This window comes from Populus euphratica, unplaced genomic scaffold (assembly GCF_000495115.2).
Source record: "Populus euphratica unplaced genomic scaffold, PopEup_1.0 scaffold3.1, whole genome shotgun sequence".
Lineage (NCBI taxonomy): Eukaryota > Viridiplantae > Streptophyta > Magnoliopsida > Malpighiales > Salicaceae > Populus > Populus euphratica.
Genome location: NW_011499847.1, coordinates 437 through 25,672, shown reverse-complemented (window position 1 = coordinate 25,672; position 25,236 = coordinate 437). Strand labels below are relative to the sequence as shown.

General features: G+C 35.4%; 4 protein-coding genes across 10 annotated transcripts; 1 reads left to right on the top strand and 3 right to left on the bottom strand.

Moving 5' to 3' along the window:
* Positions 1-45: 45 nt before the first annotated feature.
* On the bottom strand, positions 46-2,317 carry NF-YB11 (nuclear factor Y, subunit B11). Its single transcript, XM_011044742.1, has 3 exons — positions 2,093-2,317; positions 1,688-1,806; positions 46-456 (listed from the first exon to the last, which is right to left on the bottom strand). Exons 1-3 carry the CDS (start codon positions 2,269-2,271, stop codon positions 317-319), a joined length of 438 nt encoding a protein of 145 aa, XP_011043044.1. The 5' UTR covers positions 2,272-2,317; the 3' UTR covers positions 46-316.
* A 971-nt stretch (positions 2,318-3,288) lies between these two features.
* Positions 3,289-5,771, top strand: LOC105138601 (probable calcium-binding protein CML48). The gene is made up of 5 exons (XM_011044730.1): positions 3,289-3,912; positions 4,383-4,429; positions 5,208-5,383; positions 5,475-5,493; positions 5,594-5,771. Exons 1-5 carry the CDS (start codon positions 3,534-3,536, stop codon positions 5,702-5,704), a joined length of 732 nt encoding a protein of 243 aa, XP_011043032.1. The 5' UTR covers positions 3,289-3,533; the 3' UTR covers positions 5,705-5,771.
* A 2,878-nt stretch (positions 5,772-8,649) lies between these two features.
* Positions 8,650-13,664, bottom strand: LOC105138575 (glucan endo-1,3-beta-glucosidase 14). 5 transcript variants are annotated; one of them, XR_844807.1, is made up of 4 exons: positions 13,399-13,664; positions 11,679-12,712; positions 11,438-11,581; positions 8,650-9,046 (listed from the first exon to the last, which is right to left on the bottom strand). XR_844807.1 is itself a non-coding variant. In XM_011044710.1 (3 exons), the coding sequence occupies exons 1-3, from the start codon at positions 13,451-13,453 to the stop codon at positions 11,525-11,527; spliced, it is 1,146 nt and encodes a 381-aa protein (XP_011043012.1). In that variant the 5' UTR covers positions 13,454-13,663; the 3' UTR covers positions 11,264-11,524. The 5 variants fall into 5 exon arrangements, 2 of the variants coding, with proteins under 2 accessions (XP_011043012.1, XP_011043024.1); XR_844810.1 differs by lacking the exon at positions 8,650-9,046 and adding an exon at positions 10,132-10,349; XR_844812.1 differs by lacking the exon at positions 8,650-9,046 and adding an exon at positions 10,132-10,342.
* Positions 13,665-22,300: 8,636 nt separating this feature from the next.
* LOC105138558 (ferredoxin, root R-B1) lies at positions 22,301-24,710 on the bottom strand. Of its 3 annotated transcripts, none has more exons than XM_011044687.1 (2): positions 24,507-24,710; positions 22,301-22,950 (listed from the first exon to the last, which is right to left on the bottom strand). In XM_011044687.1, the coding sequence occupies exon 2, from the start codon at positions 22,943-22,945 to the stop codon at positions 22,493-22,495; it is 453 nt and encodes a 150-aa protein (XP_011042989.1). In that variant the 5' UTR covers positions 22,946-22,950; positions 24,507-24,710; the 3' UTR covers positions 22,301-22,492. The 3 variants fall into 3 exon arrangements, with proteins under 3 accessions (XP_011042989.1, XP_011042982.1, XP_011042997.1); XM_011044680.1 differs by having other exon boundaries at positions 22,301-22,945; positions 24,507-24,707; XM_011044695.1 differs by lacking the exon at positions 24,507-24,710 and adding an exon at positions 23,877-24,473 and having other exon boundaries at positions 22,301-22,945.
* Positions 24,711-25,236: the final 526 nt, after the last annotated feature.

Sequence of the window (25,236 nt, the reverse complement as noted above, 5' to 3'; positions counted from 1 at the left end):
TCCAGGTGGAGGTTTTACTTATGAGGCACTTTTCCGCAGCTAGCATGGCAGTAACATGATATTCCATTTTCTTTTTCAAAAAGATAAAAAGGAAGTGGCAGATCCAGTTCTCTAGCTAATACAAAAAAGACACGAAAAAGGCTACAAACAGGGTAACTGGAACAAGTGACATGGTTGCTTTCAGGTTATGGCCTATAACAGGAAGCAGATGCTGTGCGTGCCCGTTTCGTCTGAATGGTAAGATTAGAATTGCGAACATTGGATAAGAAATGTCGCTCATGCTTAACAGCCTATACAGCGTGAAGGCATGTGAGCATCATTTTTCGCTGGTGTCCCCTTTCTTTGGTGTGCTTTTACCTCCGCTTTTCTTTGATGGCCTTCCTGTTTTCCTCTTCTTTTCCACCTCTTTGTTCTGTGATGATCCTACCTTCTTTCCACCATTCTTCCGCTTAAATTCTGCAAGACCACAAAAATACCTATGAATTCTTCACAAGAAAGAAATTCCGCATAAGATAAAAGTACAAAATGCAAAGCCAATTTATTGAGAATTTGGCAGAAAGTAAAAAAAGATTGTATGCAGCTCAGTTAGCTGGTATTTAAGAACACTTCAGTTGATGTCAACACGACATGACATTCATAATACGGATGCAATAAGCTAGCACAGACATTTCAACAAAAGATTCAGTTCATAACGTGGGCTTTTATATCAAAAGAAAACATTTGGTGACGGTCAAAAGCAATACATAATGAGAGCACAGAACCTGCCACACAAGTGCACAGACAAGTGTATTCATACTTTAAAATTAGAAGAACAAGGATCAGTGCTCCCATGAGCTGATTGACAACTAGCAACAACATGAGGCATGCGGTTTGACAGCCATCTAGATGTAATAGTAATAGATATTTCTGTCATCCTTTTAAAACCCTCTCATCATTAATTTATGAAAACATGCCTTTTATAGTTATCTTTCTGCGGCATAATAGATCATTTGACATCATCTAATGATCCTACAACGGATTTTGATTAGATATCATGAGGTAGCTGTTTCCATCCTCCTTTGTTCTACATGTCTTTGCTTCCACATTGATCAGTGTAAGTGCAGCTAGATGAGTTGGGACAGAAGTGGTTATGCTCCTAGTATGTACTATTTCCAAAAGAGAACTAACTGTATTAAACTTCCAGGTGGTGTATATCATTGGCGCAATTATCTTACATTATCTTCTAAACATGCACACTGATAAGAAACTCTTGTCAGATAATAGTCCACCCCAAAATGCTGGTCTAGATTCAATATACGTGATCGAAAACCTTCAGAGCTAAATCTAAAGCCTAGAACTTCTTACAGGCAGAATTGATGCCCTAATATCTAAACCATGAGGGGCAACTGAAGATACAAAAATCCCATATTCAAGTCTTTCTTGTAAATATTTAGAAGTCCGTTGGCCCTCATCTCAATTTTTGTATCATTCAGACACGCAGCTAGGTCATCATCTAACCGATCAAACCAGGTCTATAACTGCCATAAAGTTGCAAAGCTAAGCATGGTTTCACACTGCCCACCCAACTATCATTCCCAACACATCCACACACAGGAAGTTAACAACCTAGAACACAAACTCACCTCTACATTAAGCAACAAGAAACTAAGCATGCTTGGAAGATCTTGCCTGGTCATCAGATACTTACCACTCAGGGAGACTTTGAGAGGCCCAACAAACTCAGGAAACTCAATATCTTCAAGCGCTTTAAACACATCATCGGCATTCATTGTTTGCCTCTTTGATTCCTTGCATATGTCATTAGCCCTAATCACGGTAATTATTAAAACCCATAATCACAAATAAAAAATCTCCTTCAAAAAAATGTACAGTATTTAATTTAAAATAAACAGCAGAAATAAATCAAAAAATTTCAATAAACCGAAAACCCCATAATCATTTCTTAAACTGAAACCTAACTAGGCAGGGTAATTGAGATAATTAGACCAGGAACCCTGAAGTTTCGATTTTTAGTTAAAAAAGAAAAACCCTAAACTGAATACGTGAAATGGTAGATTATTAAATTAAATTTGTGGGATTGTTGAAAGCTTACGTGGCAGAGAGATAATGGATGAAAATGCGAGCGCTTTCGGAGAAAGCGAGGAGGGCGTCTTTGTGGACGTTAATGTCAGAATCTTCAGGGGAGCAGCGGGAAAGAGGATCCTTCACCACCCGGCGCACAATAGCCTTCGGAAGCCCCTCAGCTTCTGCTACTACTTTCTCCGTTTCCATCTCTCTCTCTCTAAGATGCACAACAGTATTTCCCTTCCCTCTCTTTCTCTCCTTATAAATCTCTAGGGGTAGGGTAGGGGCCTTCTCGTTCCCGCCATCAGCAATGAATGAAGATGTCTCGGGCGATCAATTCAGCCCGCCCACCTTGGATCTTGGACTATGTTTTTATGGGCTTTATATTTGCTGGAAAGCCCATGAAACCGTCCAATGTTGTTAAGCACAAACCCGAGTAACACGGCAAGCGAAGAGATAATTAATCCAGCATTTCACTAAAATTCCGTATAAATATCTCGAATATAAATTTAATTATGTTTCATCTTTCCTCAAAGAAAGACGACCATGTATTGATGATTAATATCTTATTAATTACACGAAATTAATTCACATATCAAAAATATCTCCTCCTCACCCGGATAAGAACATGAACATATGGTCGTTGGACTCTTTCTTCACAATAATAAAAAAATATTTTCAATTCCAGCTAATACCAATAACATATAATATAATCTTATTATAAGAAAAAAAATATCTAATACACCATAGTTATCAAGTCCTTTTTCATCTTCCAATGTCTAAAATTCAAAGCTTTATTTGTATTTTAATTTTTAATCAAATGGAACTACATTAATTCAAAAATAAAGTTTTAGTGACACGATTATAATAATAATAAAATATTATTATTTTAATAAAAATAATTAATATAGTGACATATAAGTTAATCCAAGTAGTAAAAAGCATCTAATATAATAAATCGTGTATATTTTAACTAATATTATAAATCTTAAAATTAATAATTACATAAATTTTTAATAATATTAAAATTTATAAAATTTAAATTAATAATATTTAAAAAATAAATCTAAAATAAAAGAGTTAAATTATAACTTTTAAAATTAGCACTGAATGTTTATTTTCACGAGTGATTATTGTTTCACATGTTAAGTTTTAAGATGTCCCTCTCGTTGCCGACGCAAGTCATTCTTTCACTCCTGTTTCATGTTTTTTTTTTAAATTAAACACGTGTACGGCGATCACTTATCAACAACCAAAATTATGTCCAGCTCTGGGGCGAGACAACCAGTTGACCATTTTCAAACCCCGAAGCTAACTCAAGCAAGCAGCCGTAACCAAAGCCAAGAAGCAAAAGCTAAGGAAGGCCAACAAGCATTGGTAGCATAAAAATTCTCTCTTCAGTAATCTCCCAAATACAAAAGCACCTAGCTTTCTCGTTTGTTTCTCAAGCATTTCTTGAATCAAGAACCATGTTTTTTTTCTCTAAAAAACCACGATCATCATCATCATCTCATGCACCCTCTGCTCCATCTCTACCTGATTCATATGATCAACGAGGTCAGGCATACAGTACTTCTCATCAAAGTAACCACAGCCACCAGCAGCAGCAGCAGTCTTATTATGGACAGGGAAATGGTGGTAGCTCTTCATATGGGCACTCAGGTTTTCCACCAGGGACATCTCCAGATGTTATTAGGAGCTTTGAGATGGTTGATAGAGATAGGAGTGGATTTATTGACGAGAACGAGTTGCAACAAGCTATTTCTTCTGGTTACCAAAGGTTTAGTATTAGGACTATTAGGCTGCTCATGTTTCTCTTCAAGAATCCTCATGATCCTCTACGATGTGGTTGGTCTTTATTTCCTTTTCTCTTGTTGGGGTTTGGGTTTAATTGATGTTCTTGAGTTTTCTTGATTTTGTAAGACAATTTGAGAGGTTATCAGTATATGGGTCCATTGGATGTTAATTTCTTGTCATAGATTTCAACTTTCATTTTTTGAATTGGATTTATTGGTTTAATTCATGACCCGTGACTGGATATTTTGACATGTTTTACCATGCTGTGTACTAGAAAAACTGGATCTTGGATTGTTGTTTGCTTCACTATCGAAGAACTATTTAAGCTTAATTTTTGTATGCCAATGTTTTTGGCTTCTAAATAAAATTGGATTTTGGTTCTCTCTTTGATTAATTTCTTGGCCAGTTCAAATTGGGCAGCGGGAGAATGCCTTGATTCGTTTCATCTGCAATGATGTCTTTTACTTTAACTTTTTTGGTATCATTGCATGTATTGATTTGGCTGAACTTTCCTAATACAGGACCCAAAGAATTTGCTGCTTTATGGGGTTGTCTTGGTCAATGGAGGGTGAGCAGTCTCTTCTTGTTTCTCTTGGGTCATATTTCCTTCTTATATATTGCCTTTGAGGATGCGAGGCATTTAAACCATTCCATGCTCTTCATTCTTTATAACACCGAGGAAAGGTTAAAACATGGAGTAGGATAGCTGATTTAGATTTTGCAGGAAAATCTATTGTGAAACTTAGTTGATTTAGCTGGATGAATTATTTGACAGTGGCCTATCTTCGCATAGCTGTTCTGATTCTCATTCATCTCAAAAGCATATGTTTTTCTTAACTATTATTAATTCCTGCAGAAGCAAAGCAATTGACAAATAACAGTGTTCGGAACTCCTTCACAACATCTATTACTAAAGCATTTTGCTTCTGATATGGCAAATCAATTATAAAGTTAGCTTTCCATAGAATTGATGATGGGAGAAAGGGGAAAACTAGGAGAAAAAAAATTCTTTTTCTTTTTTTCAAGAAGAAAAGTTTACACCAGAATTCTCAATAAATAAATTTGGAATAACTTGGTGAGTGCTCTTTCTCGTATAGCTGATGAACATTTGGAACAAAATTTTAAGGTTTTCACTGATAAGGGAGGAGCATATTTTATATTGCAGAAGGACCAGATTAGTTTGTCAATGCAACCCAATTCTAGGTTCACCATACATCATTTGAGTAGTTGGTTGGCAAACCACATACTTGTCATTAAGTGGCTTTGCTTTTTCAGCACTATTTTCTTATGCTATTACATGACATGCTTTTTCGCAATTGAAAGAGAACTTTGTTTTTCTCTTGCAGGGCATATTTGAGAGATATGATAAAGACAGGAGTGGGAAAATTGATTTGTTTGAACTGAGGGATGCTCTTTATAGCCTTGGGCTTGCTATTCCATCATCGGTTCTTCAGGTTCTGATTTCTAAGTATGATGATGGAAGTGGCCAAAGGATTGAACTCAATTTCGACAGTTTTGTCGAGTAAGTTTTCCCATGCTGATGCTCTTGTATGCATTTGTAGTACCTTTACTTCTGATCTGACTAAACTTGTTTTATTGTGTTTGATGTGCAGGTGCGGCATGATTTTGAAGGTAAGATCATAGTCCTACAAATTTAAACTCTTGTTACTTTCATCCTTTGATTCCATGTTTGTGTTCCTAAAGTGACCTTGTAAATCCATTGTGATTTCAGGGATTGACTGAAAAATTTAAGGAGAAGGATAAGCGGCATACCGGCACAACAACATTTAATTATGATGAATTGATGTCCATGGTCATTCCATTTCTTGTATCGTATGACTGACCACCGAACTTTTCATTTTACAATACTAGATTGAGATAGTTCTTGTATGCATTTTTTTTTTTTTTTTGTGTGTTGGTATGAGTTCTTGTATTTAAATTTTTTATTTTAGGGAAGAAATTTTCAAATTTGAACAATGATGTGAAGCCTCAGAACGATGATTCGATCTTACTTTTCGAAGGTTTCTTAGAATGGCAAAGTTGAAGTCACTGGGATTTCAAACTCTTCCCAAGACAAATTTGAAGTGAGCTTGTCAAAGTAACCAGATAAGTTAAACTTTTACTTAGTCGAGAAAGTGTTGGAATTTATTTGCAGAGACAAAATGTAAAGCGCTCGTCTTCACCTTTGCTGCCAGAGCAAACACTGTTATCCTGTCATCTTATCTCCTTTTGGCCTTGAAGTATACAGCACACTGTTATTTGATTCAGGATTGTAGACAGCAAACAAGGCAAAGCTAGAAGTGACCAAAAAGTGCACTCTCTCTCACACCACCTGGGATCCTTGATAGTTTGAGCACATATGGTTTGCTTACAAGCAATGCATTAAGTGGCAACTTGCCATTTTCTCTGTCAACTAGGCTAGAATTCCAACTTGGTTATGCTGCGATGCCTTCAGAATTCAATTTTACGGACAGGAAACCACAAAACTCATGCTCAAAGCAAAAAAAATGGGGCCACTATTTCAAAACGGGTTCGCTTTGGTAAATTCTCAGGGGCCAAAAGTAATTGAAAAATTGCAATCTCGTTGTCGCGCGTGTAGATCGTCGCACTTGATCTAATTCTATCTGACATGCAACTGTAAGATTTGAAAAAGGGTAAAACTTTTCTGAGCGAAGGGCGTTTGTAGGAACTTGGGAGTGTGAAAAAGGCGAGACCTTTGAGAAGCCCAAACACAATACCACATCGACAAATCACGAAACTAGTATACCTTCTTGGGTATAAAACAGCAACAATTGATTTACCTCGCGTCTTTCTAAATGATTAATTCAAGAGGACAGTTCTAAGGAACATGATCATAAGCCTGTTGGACCAATGGTGGCCGTATGATTCGAAGTCGAGTACGGCTGATGACTCCATTTACATATATAAGCGGCCTTTTATTTATTTATATATTTTATTACATGCAAAGAGTGTATGGCCTGGTAATTATTTCATGAGGTCGCTGGCCTGGATGCAATATATTTTAGTTGGGCGGTGGCCCGACACCTAGTAGCCAAGGGCCAGAGATGCACGTGTGTGTGTGTGTGTAATCTTTATGGAAGTGGCCTCGCGGCGAATAGCTCGGAATGGGTACTGTGTTCATGTTTAAACTCTTGCTAGGTACAAATACTTCCATGGAATCATCGGATTTAGATAAAGTTCATGAATTGACCGTAATGTACCTGCAAGAAATTCTTTGCCAAGAACTTGTGCGTTTCCATGATTAGTGGTCTTCGTGCATACTTGGTATCATACTTGAAATTAAAAAAATAATAATTTAATATATTTAGTTTAATATATTTAATTGAAAATATTTTTAAAATTAAAGTTATAAAATAATTTAAAAAATATATATTTATATTAATAAAATATATACTTTATATAAAATAATTTTTATTATTCTATTAAACAATTTATAATTATATTATGTATAAAACTCATCTGATAACAACTATAATTTTTATTATTTTTTGAGCGTATAATAAAATTAGATAAAATATTATCAAATATAAAATTAATATTATCATGTGAGTAAATTTAATTTATTCTATTCTAGTTTTTCAAAAAAAAATTAATCACATTATGATGCGAAAAAATTTAATTCACTTTAATTTAGTTTTTTTAAAAATCTATTAAAAAATTAATATATTAAAAAACTATAATTGCACTGTTCACTTCACAATGCAATTAGCAATTTCAAAAAGTATGAATTCCTTGCTTTCTAAAAATTAGTTTCAGCCACAAATAAATAATGGGATCTACATTTTTTATTTTTTAACAATTCATAACCAAATGACTAATTGATGTATTTTAAAAAAAAACACGAATTCTAACGCATAGATAAATGAACCCTCCATCAAGGTGCATGGTGCTAATTCAAAAAAAAATGTACAGAGCACATATTTGTGTTAGGATTAAGAAATAAGAGTCTTAAAATATATATGGCTTAATGACACTAAATAATATATAGTATAAATTCAAATTAAATCAATTCAATATATATATATATCAATCAATGTTAACACACAGCGCTTGCTTCTTTAGAGAAGAATGAATTTAAAGCACGTTGAGATTGTTGCTTTGCCATGTGAACATTTGAAAGTAGAAGTAAGAACCTTCATAATTTTTTTTTTCATATATAACATAAATATCATAAAAAAATTAATATTTTTTGTATTTTAGTCTAAGGCAGGGCATGATTTGTCTAAAAGGCTCGTGACAAGTGTTTCTTTATACCTCACAAAATCCCACTTCGACAGATATGGGATATAGCTACTCTAGGTCTACAGGAAGCTACTACCATTATAAAAAAAAAAAAAAAAATTCAATCTACTTAATTAATTTATAAAAATTTTTATTGGCTCTTGAAAAATCAAGGCTTCCATGAATTTTTTTTTTTTTTTGAAATATACGTATACACAAACATGACTTTAACCCTGTTGATTTTAGTAGAGTTCAAGCTTGTCGCCTTTCTTTCACTGTGTTTCTTAGAAAGTTTTCTTAGCCCTCCTCATCTAAAGCTGAAATTCCATTAGAGAATGTATATATAACCGAATCTTGTGTTAAGAATTTGAAAGGCAGATTCAATCTTTTTAAACCAATACAACATATGGTTTTGATTTTTTTAAAATACAATTATTATTTTTAATTAAAAACAACATTGATTTAGAAAAAAACAATTTGATATATCATACAGATTAATTAATAGGCGGACTCATCAAATTATATTGAATTTTATAACTACGATGATTACAAGGATATTATTCATAATTAACTTGTGGCACCCAAAATGCAGAAACAAGACTGGCTGAAGCTTTGTAAATCTTCAACGTGTTCTTCCTTGTTAGGCATTTGAACAAGAATTGAGTTTAACAATTCTACCTAGCTTCTCACTTTCTATTTTCTTTTGAGAAGGAAGAACTCTGCCCAGCATAAATTCACCTTACTGCCCCCGATATTTCTATAATTTAAATCTATAGAAGAACTACCGATCCAGGATGCAGCATCCTGACATGTTAGTGATTAATGTCATTTTTTCAATAACAGTACACAATGAAACTGGTATAGATGCTTTGCTAGACACTGAAACAGCTTTAGCCATGTGTTTGTGTGATCGGAACAAGACCCTTGCTGCCATTCTCTCTCCCTGCATAAAGATATTGTGGCAGTGTATTAGTCATGTGGTTGAGCAATACATCACAAAACACCAGAAGTTAGATTATAGTTAAAAGCTGTGAACATCATAATTAATTGGTGGCAGCTTATAGTTACATGCTGTGAACATCATAATTAATCGGTAGCAGCTCCCCAACACACAAAAAGGCCGGCGAGGTGACATGTTGTGGATGTCACAGCTTGTGCAAGCCAACTGCTAGCACAACTTGGTCTCTGTTTTTTCCTTAAACATTTCAACATTACATGGTGGCCTCTAAGAGCCAAACAAGAATATCTAACAAAGCAATTGGTACTATAGCAAGGGCGGGGTCAGCAGTTTTTTTATCCTGGACTATTAGATATATATAAATTATTTTTTAAAATTAATCATTCATTTATATATATAAATTTTTCAAGTTAATATTAAAGTTTTAATCCGAGTTTAAAGTACATAAAATTAAAAAAAATACACTATCAAAATTAAACCCTTTCATATTTTATGGAATAGAATTTTTCTATAATTGAATCTAAATTAATATCTTCAATAAGTTTTCGTCCAATGTAAATCATCATAAAATATGTTAAAAACTTATTTTTTATTTTATTGTGAAATACAATTTTAACATATTTTATTGTTAAAAGTGTTTACTTTGTAATGGTAATAAAAATGAACAAAGTCAAAATATAACGAATTAACACGTCAATCAAAGATAGGATTATAATTTATTTATTTTAATTAATCCTCGATATAATTCAAAAATAATAAATATATTCTAAAAACTCTTATAATAAATAGTATTAATCTTCTAATAATATTTTGTCTGATATCTCAAATAATATATTTTTTATTTATTGAAATCTTCATAAAAAAGATATGGGAATTCTAATGTCAAAGCGAGGGTTTTTTAATGGGAATATATTTAGCCAATCTAAGAATCACTGAAAAAACTTTTTTCATAACTTATTCAAACTATTAATTGCTGCATTTGGAGGTTAGGATTTATTTTTTTACCTAGTCTACAGCCCCCCTTCAGCCTTGTATACCCCTCCGCCCGGGGACCATAGAGAGATTGATGCAGCAACTTTTTTAGGTCTTGTAAAGGTAGCTCATTATATATTTGATTATGTAGCGACCGAGAATCAAATATCATGGTAGGAGCTAGCTAGTCACTCTATCGAAGGGCCAAGTGGAATCGCCTGTATGTAAATCTTATCCTTGTTTGGGCCATTTCTGATGCAACAAGAAGTATCTGTGTGAAAGCAGGTTGTCCGTGATGTTGATAGCCACCTGCCGACTTTATGCTCAAGTATCAATTGATGTTACACGTGTTGAATATGAATCATAATTTTCATTCAACAAAAGGGTTAAAGTTAATCTTTCACTGGAAGCCACAAGGCTGGCTGAGGAATAAAAACTGCTATAAAAAACCTGAAGAGTCGTTTGTTCTTAGCTTTTACAAAATAAAAGTATTGAGCGGAGAAAGTAACTTGGACTTGAATACTTAATGCCTAGACGTGTTGGAAACTACTACAGCTATGATGCTAGAAAAACTTTGGACCGGACCATCCTTTGGTATTCATGAAATATCAAAGAGCTCACCAGACAGCAATGTTAAGCCTACTGATGTTCACTTGAAATAGACATGGGAGAACGATACAACTATGGCTGATGCGATAAATTCTCCTTTACGATAGAGATAATAAAGGTGTAGACAAAGAGGTAGCCGTCTTTAGAGATGGAGCTCAAAGTCAATACAAAAGTGGTGAGGTATCCATTTTGGAGAATCCAGAAAAAAATAACAATAAAGAAGATATTGAAAGACTGCTGCCGAAAGCCGCCCGGCCCTAGCAGGTTCTTTTCCTGATAGAAGCAAGTTTGGACTTTTGTCTAGTTGAAGGCGGCAAGAATTTTGCTCAAGGAAAGATTCACATGCATTATTAGAGAGGAGGAGGATTGATGGCTCATTGGGTGTGTGTGTGTGTATTTGTAGTGTGTATTTGTATTTTTTTTTTTTCAACATCAAAATTAGATTTCAAAACAGCAGACACTGTATGTCAAAGCATCCCCACTTGGTGCATGCACAAAGTAGGCAACATCAGATGGGTTCTACCTTACAGATCCGGAGGGGAAAAAAAGTTGATAAGATGATTCAGAAATCTCAACCATGTGATTTGCAGACTATTCTAAGCAAAACCATATATATATATATATATATATATATACACATGAACATCAAACAGTATCGATAGTCAACCAATTTGATCTGAACCTAACCAGGTTAGGTAATGAGCAGGCCAACTTTAGTTGAATTCAATTTCTGCATTGAAGAATTCAGAACTTGAGATGGTCACTGTTTCAATTAAAATGAACTCAGTATCTCACCTATAAAAAATCTTGCTGCGGCTATGCGATTTGTGGTGTTAGACTTTGGTTGTTTATCTATCCCTCGTTCACCGGAATTCAGGTAACCTAAGCATGGATCAAGTATGCTAAAACAGATATCACCAAGGTGAAGGTGGACAATGCCTGCAGGATCATTCGAAATGCAATACACGAGATTAGATTCGTTGTTAATTATGTTTAAAACCAAAACATGGTGATGATGAGAGAAAATATGAGTTACTTTTATATTGGATGCCGAGGAATAAATTATTCCAGGAAGATTGCCCTGCAATCTGATGTTAAAAACTGGAGTGCCGTCGGGATAAAAGAGCCCGTAGTTCCTTTCAGATGTCGGACCAGGCTTTAAATTCTCGTTAAATAGTGCAAAAACATATATGTCAACCGGCACGGATGGTTTTGCTGGTGTGCCTTGCTTCTGCTGAATTCTCTTCAACAGATTACTATGATATAGCTCTGCGTTTTGTAGTGTTGATCCGACCTCGGTAGGATCCCCCTTGGATGGCCAACCTGTCTCTGAGATCTTAACTTCAATATCTGTATGTCCGATTGCTTTAATTGCTGAATACACAGCATCTACTTGAGCGTACAACATATTATCATAATGCAGATTTGTGTTTGGATCTGTCATCCCTTCGTTAGGCTGGAAGAGGACATAATCTAGAGGTATTTGGTCTGGGTTATCCTTGTATGCGAAAAAGGGATATGCGTTGATAAGGAATGGTGACTTGGTTTGAGAATGAAAATCCAAGATCGCATGCATGTATTCGATAATATCTTGCCGGAAAGTCCCGGATGAAGGAGGGTATGAATTTCCTATGATGGTAAAGGGATGTGCAGTAGTGACAATCACTTGTTTATCTAATCCAAGATTAACAAGAGTGTTATGCACCATCTTCATTGCCGGAAGGAGATTTGACCATAACTGAGTATCATTGCTCATGAACACCTCGTTCCCGACAGAGATGCAAGTGATTTTGGTTTGAGCGAGGTAGGGTTGAAGATGCTGTTGAACCCAGTTTTGAGCTTTGACAGGGTCAGCCATGTCTTGGAGGTACTCGTTCCCAATCCCAACAATGAATTCAACACTTGAATTAGAAAAGGCCTGCAGGACTTTGGGATCGGCATCATAGAGTTTTAACCTGCTGACGTCGAGGGATTGAAGCATCACGGAAACACGGGAGGGAGATGGGAGGTTGTCGGCAATCTGTCCATAGTTAATTCCAAGCCCAGCACCAAGGACTCGGACACCTGAATCCGAAAAACAGAGTTTTCAGTTGGACAAACTTAACCATGATAGGAAAACCAAAGAATAAAGGAACAAGAACCAGAACCATCCAGCATCACAACACACAATTCAAAAATGCAGAAGATCCGGGGATTAGCTTCTAGTCAGGATCCGAAATTAAAATATGCGTGCAAACATGTATTGAAGAAAATATGATCATGATGCCCACATGAAAAAAAATATCAAAATATTTTTTTAAAAAAAAACCTCGGAAGGGACATAAAAAAACTTTCTCAGTCTAAAACTCGAACAAGAATAAAATTTACTAGCTTCGCATGCCACAATGAATGTTCAACAAGTAACAGGATCCTTTCCAGTTCATAATTATTCCCATCAAGCTCTAGTTAGATTAAAGTCCCAGTTCCAAACTCATAAAAGGGAACCCGCCTAGAGAAGAAACACAAAAACAGGTAAATCCCGCTGAATTCACCACAGACATAGGAAAATAAATGCAAAAGGGATCAGTTATTTTAATATTGGTGGTAATTTCGCAGACCTTGGTTTCCAAGCTCGAATATACAGTATACAACAATAAAAAAGGCAACCAAGTTAAGCCAGCAACTTAAGCATATATTTTTCTTTCCTCGCACTTTCCTGGAAAACAAACAAGCAGAACAATGCATGCAAAAGGCAGTCGAAACAAGAAAGAACTAACCTGAAAGAGTGAGAAGCATGGAAAGAAGATGGAGATGGACAGAGTAAGTGGCCATAACTGATCTGATATTAGTTTAAACGAGGCCACACAACAGACAGTTAGACTTTTCTGTTTGCCCGCTAACAAAGCAGTATTGCAAGATAAAAAGCTATGGTATTTATAGAGTGTTTGCCCTGCGTCAGAGATAGCGATGGCTGCTTTTAGCAAGTTTTCACATCAGTATGGGAATGCGAATTCAGTTTTTCTGAGCTCTCCTATATACATTTTTTGTTTTGTAATCCTTTTTATGTATTTTAAAGTCCACTTTTTTCCTTAGACGTAAGGGTTTTTTTTCTGTAATTACAAAGCTGTCTCCATCTTGGTCCTGTCACATTTTACATGGCTATTAGCAAATTTATGAAATGATTTTGTTCTTGGATGCACGCACCTGCTATCAAGAGAATATATATTATATTTTGTGGATTTAAGATGCGGTTCATAGGGTTTCGAACAAGTTTTAACGGTTAAGGCATTCTCGAGTTACTGCCATACGTTAGAGATATCATGCGTATCATACACGTGTACCGGTCAAATGTACGAGTGGGAGTTGATCACGAGCAATGTACATACTGGGATATGGGGCGAGGCGGCCATGGAAACAGGATAAGGGAAGCCTTTTCTCAGGCGCAGTAAAGGATCATTAATTAATGGCGTGAGGATCAGTGGCTAGTTATAGCCAGCAACATGACAATTCTCAGCGTGGAGGACGCCAAAGAAAGCGAAAAAGAAATTGCTCTGACCAGATATGTTAAAAAAACAATTATTGAGGAGAAAATGAAGATGGAATTGAATTGAATATACAGTCGGAGATAAGTTCAGCATACCATGTACGAATTTGTGGCCGAAAATTCTATATTTTCAACTCATAAAACTACTGAACTTTTTATTTTAAAAAAAAAACCCATGAGAAGGAAGGGAACATGTGCACGTAAACTTATAGCGCACGCCCTTCGTTGATTAAATAATAGATTGCACACCTAAGCATCTTATTGTTCATCTTGTTTTTATTTATTTAATGGTAAACAATAAAAATATTTTATTGTGCATCAGGATTAGTATTTTATTGCATTTATTTTACCTTTATTTATGGGGATGTATTTTCATGCTCTTGTAATTAGTTTTTTTTTTTAATAAAAAACGTTAATTTAAACTAAAACAACATCAAATTAGATGCTATTTGTTATAAAATATTTTACAGGATACAATAACACAGTGAGGAAATGATGAACATGCATCTACATGGTAATTAGTAGCAGTCATCAAGAGTTTTACCTCGTGAGTTATTAACTGTGCTATATTCCTCGAGCCTAATCACGAGAGCATATAATCTTTATCCCTCGATCTGAAATTCTTCTAGTGTTATTACAACAGTTTAATATTTTTGTGTTTTCAAGATTTTTTTAAGAATTTTAAGATTATTTTATTATTTTCTTTAAATTTTTCATTTTCATATGATAATGTTGAAAATAATTTTTAAAGAATTAAAAAATATTATTTTAATATATCTTTAAATAAAAAAAGATTTTAAAAAATAACAATTTGTAAACACCGGCCAACATGATCTCGACACGATGCGCCACCAGCAAGTGTCGATCAGAGAATCTTGTTTATAATTGATTGATTTGTAGAAAGAAAGAAAGAAGGCGGTGAAAAGAGGAAGAGGAAGCAAAAGGGTGGTCTTTTTCCATGGGGGCCAAACCAACAAGCGACAGCCCACAGCGTAGAGAGAGAGAGAGAGAGAGAGAGAGAGGGAGGGAGGAAATAACAAAACTACTAAACAGTTAATTAATATTAATAAATAAACGGGTAAAGCTCAGTTTTTGTCCTTACAGTTTGTTAAACAGCCTTTGCCGCTTGAGCTCTGATGCTTCATGAGTTTTCTAGAGATGACGCTTGCAAAGGAAGATGAGAACAGTGATGATAAACAGGACATGTTGCTTATTATTGATATTTTAAAAGGGTTAAAATATACAAAGATATATTTATTTCATGTCTCTGTTATATATATATATATATATATCAAGTTTAAATTAGTCCGAGATTATATTATTTTATATTTAATGTTTATTAAATAAATAAAAATAATAAAATTTAAATTTGAGATCATTTGATAATGAAAACTATCTTTATTTAATAATTTAAATTATTAAATAAAAGTTTAAAATATAAATTACATTATAATCTGAAAATATAAATGTATTCATGCATCCTACGGAAACTCTATCTATAGATTTGAGAAAGGAGGGAAGAGTAAGAAAAACTAAAATGCAAGTTTGAAAGATATCAGTCTCTTTAATTGTTAGTTATTTAGCATTTAAAATTAAAACAATTTTAAATTACGATCACGGAGGTGGAGTCCACAAGGGTAAGATTAGGAATTACACAGATTACCATTTAATTATTAAACAGTCCAAGCGCTGACGCGAATCCTATGTGGAGTGCACGTGTTAGCCACCGTCCATCACGCGGCTTCCTCGCTATCGAACGTCGGCTCCCACTCTGCATTTCCACGTGTCATGTTTGTTTTTCTCCAATTAATAAAATCACATCTTATACTTAATGACTTGAAATCGGATTTAAAAAAAAAATTGAGAATAAAAAGAAGAGGGAAAGGGTATCCCTCCCTGCAGCCGACCTCTCATGAATCCAATGGATCTCTACAATTAATAAATTAAACAATATATATATATAGCTGTGCATGGTTATTATAATTCTAATTAGAACAAAAGTCCAACAAAACAGTCAAAAGTCCAAATCCAGGTTCAGAGTCAGCACAGACTGCTTGAAGAATTAAAGCTTATCGGATTCTAGGCATGTCTCCGACAGATCAAATCTTACACGTGGGGTTACATGTTTACATATCTAACCATTTCCATTGACCAGATAGAATTAAACTTTAGGTTAAAACAAAATACAGAATGGAGCTCTCTCTCCCACAGCATAGTCTTAAATTGGAAAAAGGTTGGGCAGGGTCGAAGTATTTTAACCTGGCCTGGTCATGAACGATGGTGAGGAGCGGGCAAGCCGTACAAGAAGCACACGGCAATGGAGGCCATTAATCTTGTTCAGGAAACCTAAACGGTGATAACTAGCTAGCTGGTGTCTTGAAATTCACAATACTCTAGCAGCTATCACACGTTAACATAACTGCATTCCTTTGCCTTTACACTCATTTATCATATAACAACCTCGAATTTCAAGAGAACTTACTATCCTTCCATTTCTCTATCAATTTCGATCCAATATTAGTGGATCTAGCAGGCAAGATAATTAGATTTAGTGTCCTAACCAAACATTATAGTTTTGAATTTGACGGTAAAGCAACCATTAATATCCTTAAATAAAATTGCTTAACTGCTAGATTATAGATTATTGGGTTTAGTTAGGCCATCAAACTCAAATGTTATTATTTAACTATTTAACCGGATTCAAGAAGTTTTGGGCTCGGCAAGAATGCCAAACCCAATAATATAGAGTAGGGCTACCCATTAAAATATAAAAATATTGAGTTCAGCTAGATAAACAAACTTAATATTATTGATTTTCATTGTGAAATCTGACCTAATATTTCTAAATTTAGTTGTAAAACAAGACCTAATATTTTTAGATTTGGTGAATAAGTCAATTGAGTCTGGTGGTAGCCAAGTCCCATTGTTATTAGGTCTTGATCCAAAAGGTCAACAATACTTTTTAACTAAAAAACAGTAAAGTAAAGAAAACGCTCTTTGGTGCTTTAATGTTGTCCACATTATAAATATTGTGTGTCTATAATGTGGCTCACAGTATAATATTATAATGTATTTTTTTATGTATGCAAAAGCGTCTATAATGTGGCTCACAGTATAATACTATGCATGTAGTATTTTTATAATGTATTTTTTTATGTATGCAAAACCAGATCCAGTAGTAGTGGATCTAATAGCAAAGCTAAATTTAGTAACATTTTTTAACTAAAGAATAAAAAAGATAATGCTCGATAGTGTTATAATATTGTTCACAGTATAAACACTTAATATCTACATTATAATTTACCATATAACAAATTTATATCCATAATATCTCTATGGTGTTTTTCTTATACATTTTAAAATATAATATATAGATTAAATTAATTTAACTTTTGTCGACTGATATAAATCGAAAAATAAATTGATACGCTCGACTTGAGTTTAGTCCCGTATTAACAAGCCTTTGAATTGATTCACGGGACAGTGCTAGGTTTCATAACATTGTCATAAATGACACTCACATTGTATTGCAATGTGATGACGTGAGACTTTAACTTCACTGGTATGAAGAACCACGAGATGGTTTGGACATGGAAAGAGTTGTCCTGACGGTTTAAACATCTGTTTCTTCAAAATCACATCTCAGGTGCGAAAGTGGAAATATTTTATTGATTTTCAAGTCTTGCATGGATATTTTAACTCTAGATAAAATTCTGTTGACAGAGATCTAATCCATACACATTCCACGATGGAATCATGTGCTTTTCATCGAATTTCGATAAAAAAAATAAATCCTCACTGAATTGGATGCGATGGCTTCAAAATGAAAAAAGAAGTTTTAATAATGATTCTTTACCTTAAAAACAGAGTAACCACACTTGTCAGAGTACCAACTACCTGAAACCAGATCTCAAGACATCGTTTGATGGCTGATGTTGTCCTCTAGGAACATAGTGCTTCTTAAAAAAAAGAAAAAAAAAGAAAAAAAAAAAGGAGGAAAATACTGAACTCTCCATTAGTTTTAAAGCTGGATTGGAAAGAGGCTTTTTGCTATTCCCCATTAGAATTACACTGAAAAGATATCTGTGGCCATTTTCTATGGCCCAGGAGATTATACTAAATTCTTCACTTTCGTGAGATGTTCATGAAAGGCTTAATCTTGAAGGGCTACAAATAATGACCAGACTTTTTCCAGAAATAAAAAAGGAAAGATTGAAGATACTCATTACCTACGAGCATGATTTTTATTAATACATAATATTTTGTCACTATCATGATGTACAACAGACTATGATAGAGAGTGAATGTTGATTTGTCCATTTGAAGGAGCGACTGCCACATGCAAAAGTTAATGGAAAAGAAAGGAATATAAAAGAAGACGAGTCGCTTTCCCCTTTTTTCTTTTTTCTTCATGATTTTCAACTAATGTTGGATTGAAGGCACTGAGATGTCAAGCATTCATATGATAATTGAAGGGCCAAACCTTGTTTGCGATGCAAGTTTCTTGAAAAAAGGTGCCGGATCATTTTTGCTTCACTATCAAGTGTTAAATCGAGGCCTAATCATAGTTCACCAACACAGGATTTCAACAAAAAATAATTACAGCAGTCGAATATTTCCAAGATGTTTCAACTTTGAGTTCCCATTAGAAGATTTTTTATAAAATTATGTTTATAAGAAACCATTAAATTAATCATTTCTGGATTGTTTTAAAAAATACATGAAACTCTAATTCGAATATATTTTGAAAATCACTGTTCAAACGTAGCCCAGACATGTCACTCAAGCGTTATCCAGGCACGAGGAATCCAATCAACCAAATAGATAAAAGGACTTTGGCAGTAAAAATGGGATTTTTCTTTTAAAGAAATAGTATGGCTCGTTAGAATTTTGGATGGACAAATGGGTGTTCTGTGTTGTCTTTCGATTCGAGCTTGATGTATTTATCCATGGATATTTCAATCCTGAGTTCCCATCAGATGAATTTTTTAAACAATCCAAGAAGGATAGATTCATTTACAAAATTCTTTCAAGGAAAATTCGTTTAGATTTAGATTACAATGAGATTCTCAGAGATCACGAGAAACAAAAAAGGAAATGGTGCCTCACCGGTTCTGTCTCCTGCTCAGCCTCTGAAGATGTCAGGGGAACGCAAAGAGATTTCGGTGATCAAGATGCGAAGGCTAAATGTCAAAACTGGTCTTTCGAATATGTGCTTGTAGTCTTTTTGAAATCATAAAGTTAAACTTTCCTCCAGAAAAACAACGCACTAGCTCTGAGGCAGCCTCGTCCACTCGTTGAAGATTCTAGTCCATCTTGGTCTCATCATCCTCCACAAAATCTTCAAGCTAACTCAACTTACGATCCATTACAAACACTTCCTGTTAGGATAACACACACACACACACACACACATTTTTTTACCTAGCAAAAAAATCACCCTTGACACCTTTTTCAGGGTTTGGGGGCAGAGCACGGTTTGAAAAACCCAATGAATGCCAAGACCAATCCATCCTCTATGGCATTCCATATTCTCCCATATCACTACACGTTTCCTCAGGATTTCTTAAAATTTCAGTTGTAATCTAAAATCCGTATCATCTCATTAGTAAGAAAATTGCAAACCTGTCGTTGTGATTTTCCTGGAAAGAATTTTGTAAACGAATCTGATCATGTTTGTGTGAAACATTCATCTAATGGAAGCTCGAACAACACCGAACAAACCCTTTATCCATCCTTTGAAACATTCATCTAATGGAAGCTCGAATTTAAACTTAGACTGAAAGACAACACCGAACAAACCCTTTATCCATCCTAAATTTTTAATGAGCCATACTTTTTTTTTTCCCCACCCAATTTATAATTCTCTAGCGGGGGATTTGAACCTGAAACCTTCACTTGTGGGGCAATATCTACTCCATCCACCCTTGTATCTTAAAATCCTTGTATTTTAAGGTTTTTTGGGTTTATCCCGTGTCTCTAGGCCCGTCTCCTGTCTTTTATTCCTTTCCTTTCTCAATCATACTCAGCAGTGTTTTTGCCTTTTCCTCTCCTTGAATGGTGACGTTTTTTTGCTTCCATAGGTGCCGGGTTTGGTTAATGTAGATTTTGCTGATGTTCGAGCTATTATGAAAAGATGCAGGCTCTACTCTTTTGGGAACCTGCAAGTAAAAGATCTAAACGACAGAACTTGCTGTTTTCAGATTTTTCTAGTTCTAGCTATTTATGGGCTATACTGGACGAGGTCCAGATGCAATGTCCAATGGAGGTGACTGTCAAACGGTTTTAGAGGCCAAGCCGCAATAAGTGATTTAGTAGACAATGTGGTGGGTTATCGTTTTGTGAGCTCTGAGCAAGTTTCTGTTTCTCCTGTACGTTAGGGGTTTCCCATAACTGACCCAAGTTGATATGAAGGTCTAATAACCTAAATCACAATTGATAATATATAATCATGAGATTGTACATGCAGGCTTCTGGCTTCAGCAAAATACTCGAAAACAATGACAGAATCCGTAGAGCATATTGCCCCCCCATGCAACGGGCCCATCGTCTCCGTGGGCTACAAATACAATAAACCCACGAGAGATACCTAACAAGAAATGATGGAAGCCAAAACTCTGAAAAGTGTCTCAAAACTCGAATACCTCACATAACCTGTGTCCTGCTTTAGTGCTGATAACTTGAAACGTTTTTAACTAAATTTGGAGAGGCGCGCCAGGCCAATGCAATAGTGCAACGCATAGGCGACGCTTGAGAACCCCAGTAGCAAGATTTTTTTTGCTTCCATAGGTTATGTGAGGTAGTCTAGTGGTGAAAGCCCAAAACTCTGAAAAGCCCAACTCTATTATTCTCAAAACTGGACTACCTCACATAACCTGTCCTGCTTGAGTGCTGATAACATGGCTGCTTGGGTGCTGATGACACGGAACGTTTTTAACTACAATTGGAGGGGCGCGCCAGGCCCATGCAATAGTGCAACGCAAAGGCGACGCTTGAGAACCCCAGTAGCAAGCTACTATAACAGGCCCTCCCCCTTAAAAAATTAATTTAATATCGTGTGGGCCATTGGCCCACGTATCAGATATTAAACTGATAAGAACAGATACTACACTTGATCTTAGCCAAAAGGCCGAGAAAGGTATGCCTCATAACATTTCATGCTTCTTTTTTTATACTGTGCGTCTGCACTCTTTTGTGCAAAACGTTTCGATGTGGGACAGAGAAACCACAAACACAACAGAGGTGCTAGGTAGCAGCCTCCCTCCATGAGGATATGAAGGCACTGGTTTCTCAAATCAAAACCAAGGAGGTGTGTGCTTTCCCTTTGGCGACAAGGGGTTAAACCATCAAACACCCCCTGAATCCCTAGCTCTACTTCCAAGGCCCTGATTCCATCAATTCCTAGATTTGTTTTTAATGATTCAGGAGCAAAACCTCATATGTTTTTTTTTTCAGGGTGGTTGCTATCTTTTGATTGCAAGGGTTGCTCTGCATGATTCGTATCTAGAGTCCAATTGATCTGGCCACAAGCACTTGTCTCGATATGCCCTCTATTCTAGTTTTTGACAAGATTTACAAATGGAGAAAGAACTGTTACAAAACCATAGCAAAAGTACTCAAAGACAAAGCAACTATAATTTTCTTTCTGACCAAAGGAGGAAAAGGGTTTCATGCCTCAATTTTTTTCGCCTCTTTTAATCGATATTTACAATCTTTTCTATACAAAATGTGCTCTTGTTTGTTGATGAAAAGTGGCAGGAGAATAATTTGTTTGCAGCTTAAAATCTAATATGACTCTTTAAAATATATTCAGTTTCGTTTTATCTCTTGAATGTCCTGGGCTAGGCTTATGATAACATGAGTACAAGTCGACCATGGAAACAACCTTTTTATCCATCCCAAGGGCATAAAGACAGCTCAGCCCAAACATTGTATGTTTTGGAAGTGGCCATGCCCCATTCTTTATTTCACTGAAACCCCAATATTACTTTTGCTTATGCATGAATACTGGTTTCTGTTGGTTTTCTTGCCTTGCATCTACCTTGTAGCTGTCCCCTTCTCAACTTTGCAGCCATGCTTGCAAGTTTCAACTTTGAGAGTTAAGAGTGAATTAGATTTAGATTACCCCTGAAAACTTCAGAAATCAATTGCAACATCTATTTATTTACTACAGTACCGTGTAGAAGAAACCATGTTGGAATTACACAACAAAGACGAAATCCCTACAGAAATAAAGGTCTATGACAGCCTTCACCATCATTTCAATGATCCATAACAATCACAGAACTACATTCCAAGTCAATTCCGATTTCTGACTGCAAAAGCCCTCAGTAAAGATCACCTTCCTTGTGAGTGTGAATCACACAGTCAGAAGTTGGATAGGAAATGCATGTCAGAAGATAGCCCTCCCCCATTTGATTCTCATCGAGGAACGAACCATCAGACTGGTCGACAGAACCTGATGCCACCTTCCCAGCACAGGTAGAGCAAGCCCCAGCCCTGCAAGAATAAGGCAGGTCAATTCCTGCATTCTCAGCAGCATCTAGGATGTACACGTCATCTGGAGCTTCAAATTCATGCTCTGTGCCTTCTGGTGTAATCAACTTAACCTTGTACACTGCCATTGATGCTTTGTAATTGGGGGAGCATTTAAAGCCAAATGACTTAGCGACACTCCTTACTGATCCCAGTGAGGATGGGCTCTTGACAATGGCGCTGGTAAACCGATTTTGGAGTGCAGTTTTGACCACGCTTTGGAAGGGAGCGTTCACTGTTGTCATCTTAACTCCAGAACACAAAATAGAAATTGTCAGCTGGTTAATAAGATGTTTTGATACTTGTAAGAATCGAATGGTTCCATTCTTTTTGCATGGAATTTGAAAGCCCTAATTTTTGTCACCCTACAGCAAGAAATAAATTGCAGGACAAGGTACCAAATTCCATTTTATAAAAGCCACTGTTGAATCATTCATTGGCAGTGTCACTCAACAGCCATCTCATTGGAGGTTTTCATATTTGTATAGCACCACAACAAAACGAATCAGACATGCTAAGGAAGCTGCATCATTATTGACAGGAAAAGCAGCATTGATCAAAATTCAAAAGTATTGAGCAAGGAAATCCTAAGAACAAGTTAAAAAAATAAAAATAAAAGGCTCCCTGCTCCTAGCCCATGGATTCTTAAATACCTTCAAGCATACAATCACATCATATTTAAATACAACAGGGTAGCAGTGTATGCCTCACCTATATTCACAACAAAATGGAACCAAATAATCCATTCCTACAATGAGAAGGCATTTGATTTTTGGAGCACTATGAGAAGAGCAAGCTAATGGCTCTCCGCTCTTCACTCGAGGCTCCATCTTATAAAAGATAACATAAAGGAAGTAAAAGCCAAGATTAGCTACTCATTCTTGGAAAGAAAGAAAAATAACAATCCCCTACTCTTTTGTAAATCGAAGTTCATAAAATTAGTTAGAATGCTAATTGCTAAAGAAGTTTAGCAGTAATAAAGGAACTAGAAAAACTTGATATCATAGGCAACCCAGATTCAAAACATTCTCAGCTTAGCATGTACACACAAACATAATTTGCAGCAAGCTCCGGAAAACACAGGAACAATACACAAGAATTAGCTCCACGACAAACAATGCAAGATCAGCTAGCAAGATGGTTCCTTTTCGTTGCAAAGCGAGTAAAAAAAATAAACTTTTAGACTAGAGCTTTCACAGCCCAAATAAGCCCTGATCACAAGGCTGAGGCGCAATAAAAATATAAAAACTCTCATTTTCACCAATTGATTGACTCCTAACACTACTGGTGTTAAACTTCCAAACCCAGCTTCTCAATTTTCCCTTTCTTTCCAAAATGTCACCCATTTGAAGACTAAACCGAATATCCTAGACCTAACTAGTTAAAAAATCATAAAAGAACTTTAATGAAACATGTAAGAATTAAGAATCAAGCGAGTGGCTTGAAAAAAACGTCAAACAAATCAAAGGGCTATTAATAAGATGTTGTTTTCAGTAATTTTCCTTTCCATTAAACCTCAATATTTAGAAAACAAAACGAAAAACAGGAACCACAAATTGATTAAAGACTCAAACTTGTTTTGTTCTTGTCGACCAAAACAAGATACAGGAGGGAGGGAGGGGGAGAGAGAGAGAGAGAGGTTCCCACTGTCAGAAAGACACAGACATTTTACATACCCCACAGATTCCATAGAATCAAGAACTACATCACATTAAAAAAAAATAGAACCAAGCAAAACAACATAAACTTCAAAGAGAATCAAACCACTGAAAAATAACCTAACACTAGGGAGAAAAAGGAGCTTACTTTGGTGGGGTGGCCAGGTTTCTTCAGATGAGGCGGAGAGTACGATGTTGTAGAGAAGAGGTGGTGTTGATATTACTTGAAGAGATGCTGCTGGTGGCTTTTGGGATCTTTGAAAGGGAAGAGGCGGCTCTTTTTAAAGCGAAAGACTGATTGCCCCAAGTGCTACCACCACTGTCCATGAACACTAGGAATAACCTAGTTGGATTGGAGCCAGCCACTAATTAGTATTTTATTAGCCGTCACTAATCTACCTAATTAACAAGTTTTTAATTGATTATTTTTTCTAGTTTACTTGAACGCCCATGTTCATCTCTTTTTTTTTCCTTTCCATTTAAATTCTATATGTCATGGAATCAATTTTTTTTTTAATGAATGGCATTGAATCAAATTCAACAATCTATAAATAAATCAAGTGCCCTTTTTAGCATTGGTATAATGCTTATGTCTGAGATCACTGAATTTGAGTACGATAGAATATTGTGTCTTTCTTAATTTCATGATATGTTTTTTTGTGTTTGTAAAATAGTGAAATGATAAGCAATTATAATATTCCGAGGAATTTTTTTTAATTAACATTTGTTAGATTGTTATAGATCTATCATTTTATTCTACAATATTCATCCTAACAGAGTGATAGAGTCTAATCTTTTTTTTTGAAAAAAAAAGGAGACAAAGAACAAGGGAGATAGACTTGACTTTAAGATCTTAAAATCAAGAGCCTTGTTTGTAG